General features: G+C 34.9%; 1 protein-coding gene across 1 annotated transcript; it reads left to right on the top strand.

Annotated features, from left to right (window-relative positions):
* Positions 1-266: 266 nt before the first annotated feature.
* Positions 267-1,593, top strand: LOC143607920 (CASP-like protein 4D1). The gene is made up of 3 exons (XM_077083189.1): positions 267-817; positions 917-1,052; positions 1,293-1,593. The coding sequence occupies exons 1-3, from the start codon at positions 507-509 to the stop codon at positions 1,536-1,538; spliced, it is 693 nt and encodes a 230-aa protein (XP_076939304.1). The 5' UTR covers positions 267-506; the 3' UTR covers positions 1,539-1,593.
* The last annotated feature ends 287 nt before the right edge of the window (positions 1,594-1,880 follow it).

Raw genomic sequence — 1,880 nt, forward strand, 5'->3', positions numbered from 1 at the left:
AACAAACAATATTAATTGACCTAATTTTCAAAAGCATTATTGTCATTTGGTAAGTAAAAAAATTAATCATTCAATCTATCTTAAACTTTGTGATTTTCAAACCTGACACTTTTAATGCGACGAATGAAATAAGTGTTTATTATTTAAACCATTACGAGTTTACGTGTAAAAGTTAATGACCCCCCCCCCCCCCCCCGTGATAGAGACGTGCCAAATTTTCTTGTGTTACGTAAAGCCCCTCCATAACACTCGACCTAAAGATTTGGTATTAAATATTGTCGGGCGTCAATGCAAACTAGCAAATACAGACAACATTGATCATTAATTTTTTGTTTCAAACATATCAAGTTTCCCATCATAATATATACTAAAACGGAGTTAATAATGTAATTTGGCCTTTTTATCATGGAACCTTGCTTGATGATGATGGTAATGTTGATATTGACTTAATGATTGCTATTTAATATATAAACAGTAGGCAGTACCACTAGTTGATATCAAACAATATGGGACGACCTAATCAGCAGCCACGGTCTCAACCCGACGAGCCCCTTGCAGCTCAAACACAGATTCAGCTTTCTGACATACCCCAAACTGATGATAATAGTCAAGTTGTAATTCTTAATATAGAGTCTCAGGTTTCAGACACCCCCATGACCACAGTGCAAGTATTTGCCATTGTCTCGTTAACTCTTAGAGTCGTTACATGGCTGTGTCTCTTGGCCTCACTCATCATTCTAGCATCCAACACTTCAAACATTAAGTTAACTCGCTTTACGGAGATCAAAGTTAGGTTCAACAACATCTATGCTTATCGGTATCTCTCTTTCTCTGCAAAGAAAAAAAATTAAAATAACGAAATAAGAGAACGCAGTATACTTACACTTTGGAAATGATCATGTATATTTATGTTCAGGTACATGATGTCCGCTATAGTGATAGGTTTTGCATACACATGTGTTCAAGTAGCCTTCGAAATTTATCAATTAGCCACGCGTAAAAGTCTTAGAAGAGGCAATATGCTCCCCAAGATCATCTTTTATGGTGACAAAGTTAATTAGTTCCCTTTTCCTATGCTGCGTGTGATTCCGCTAATGTCAATTTTATGGTATATGATAAGGTTTACACAAGGATGGATCTATTAAATATGTTATATGTCATCCAAGAATCTAATAGTATAATATCGAACGGTTGAAGCAATAGTTTTACATAAAGTTATTAAGTTAATAACCATCAAACATTCCATAAGACTCCATCAACATAAAGACATAACAAGTCCTTTTTATATGCAGTTTCTGTTATCCATTCTAGCTACGGGTGTTGGTGCGGCATTTGGTGCTACAGTTGATCTAAAGAAGCAGCTTGATCAGTCGGATGACATTCTTGAGTCAATCGGTGTAACACTTATTTCTCAATATCGATCAAAGATTGATAACTTCTTCAACTTGGCTTATGTGTCTGCTACATTCCTACTTATTGCATTCTTGAGTTCAGTAGCTTCTTCTGTTCTATCTTCGTTGGCCCTACAAAAGAAATGATCATTTTAATCCTTGTATGTATTGCTTCCCATGTTGAAGAGTAATTTAAATAATGCTGGTTCCGTTTAATGTTGAATATATAATTGTAGGTTGTTGCATTTCTGTTTTTTATTACTTTCATTGTATAATTCTAATGCTTATTTAAGGAGCGATTTCGTGATCAGTAATTCATCGATGCCAAATAACTATAGCTTTATTTTTAGTATGATCAATTTTGTCATTCAAAAGAGGGTGTCGGAGCAGCTTCGTGCCCGCTTACATGTCTCTCTATTGTAATTGGATTCTTATTGTTCTAATGAATCAAATTACAGGGGGAAAAATAATCACTAACCTAAAGTTAGC

This window comes from Bidens hawaiensis, unplaced genomic scaffold, assembly GCF_021521415.1.
Source record: "Bidens hawaiensis isolate Kalapana, Puna unplaced genomic scaffold, B.hawaiensis_p1.1 tig00090248_1, whole genome shotgun sequence".
Taxonomy (NCBI): Eukaryota; Viridiplantae; Streptophyta; class Magnoliopsida; order Asterales; family Asteraceae; genus Bidens; species Bidens hawaiensis.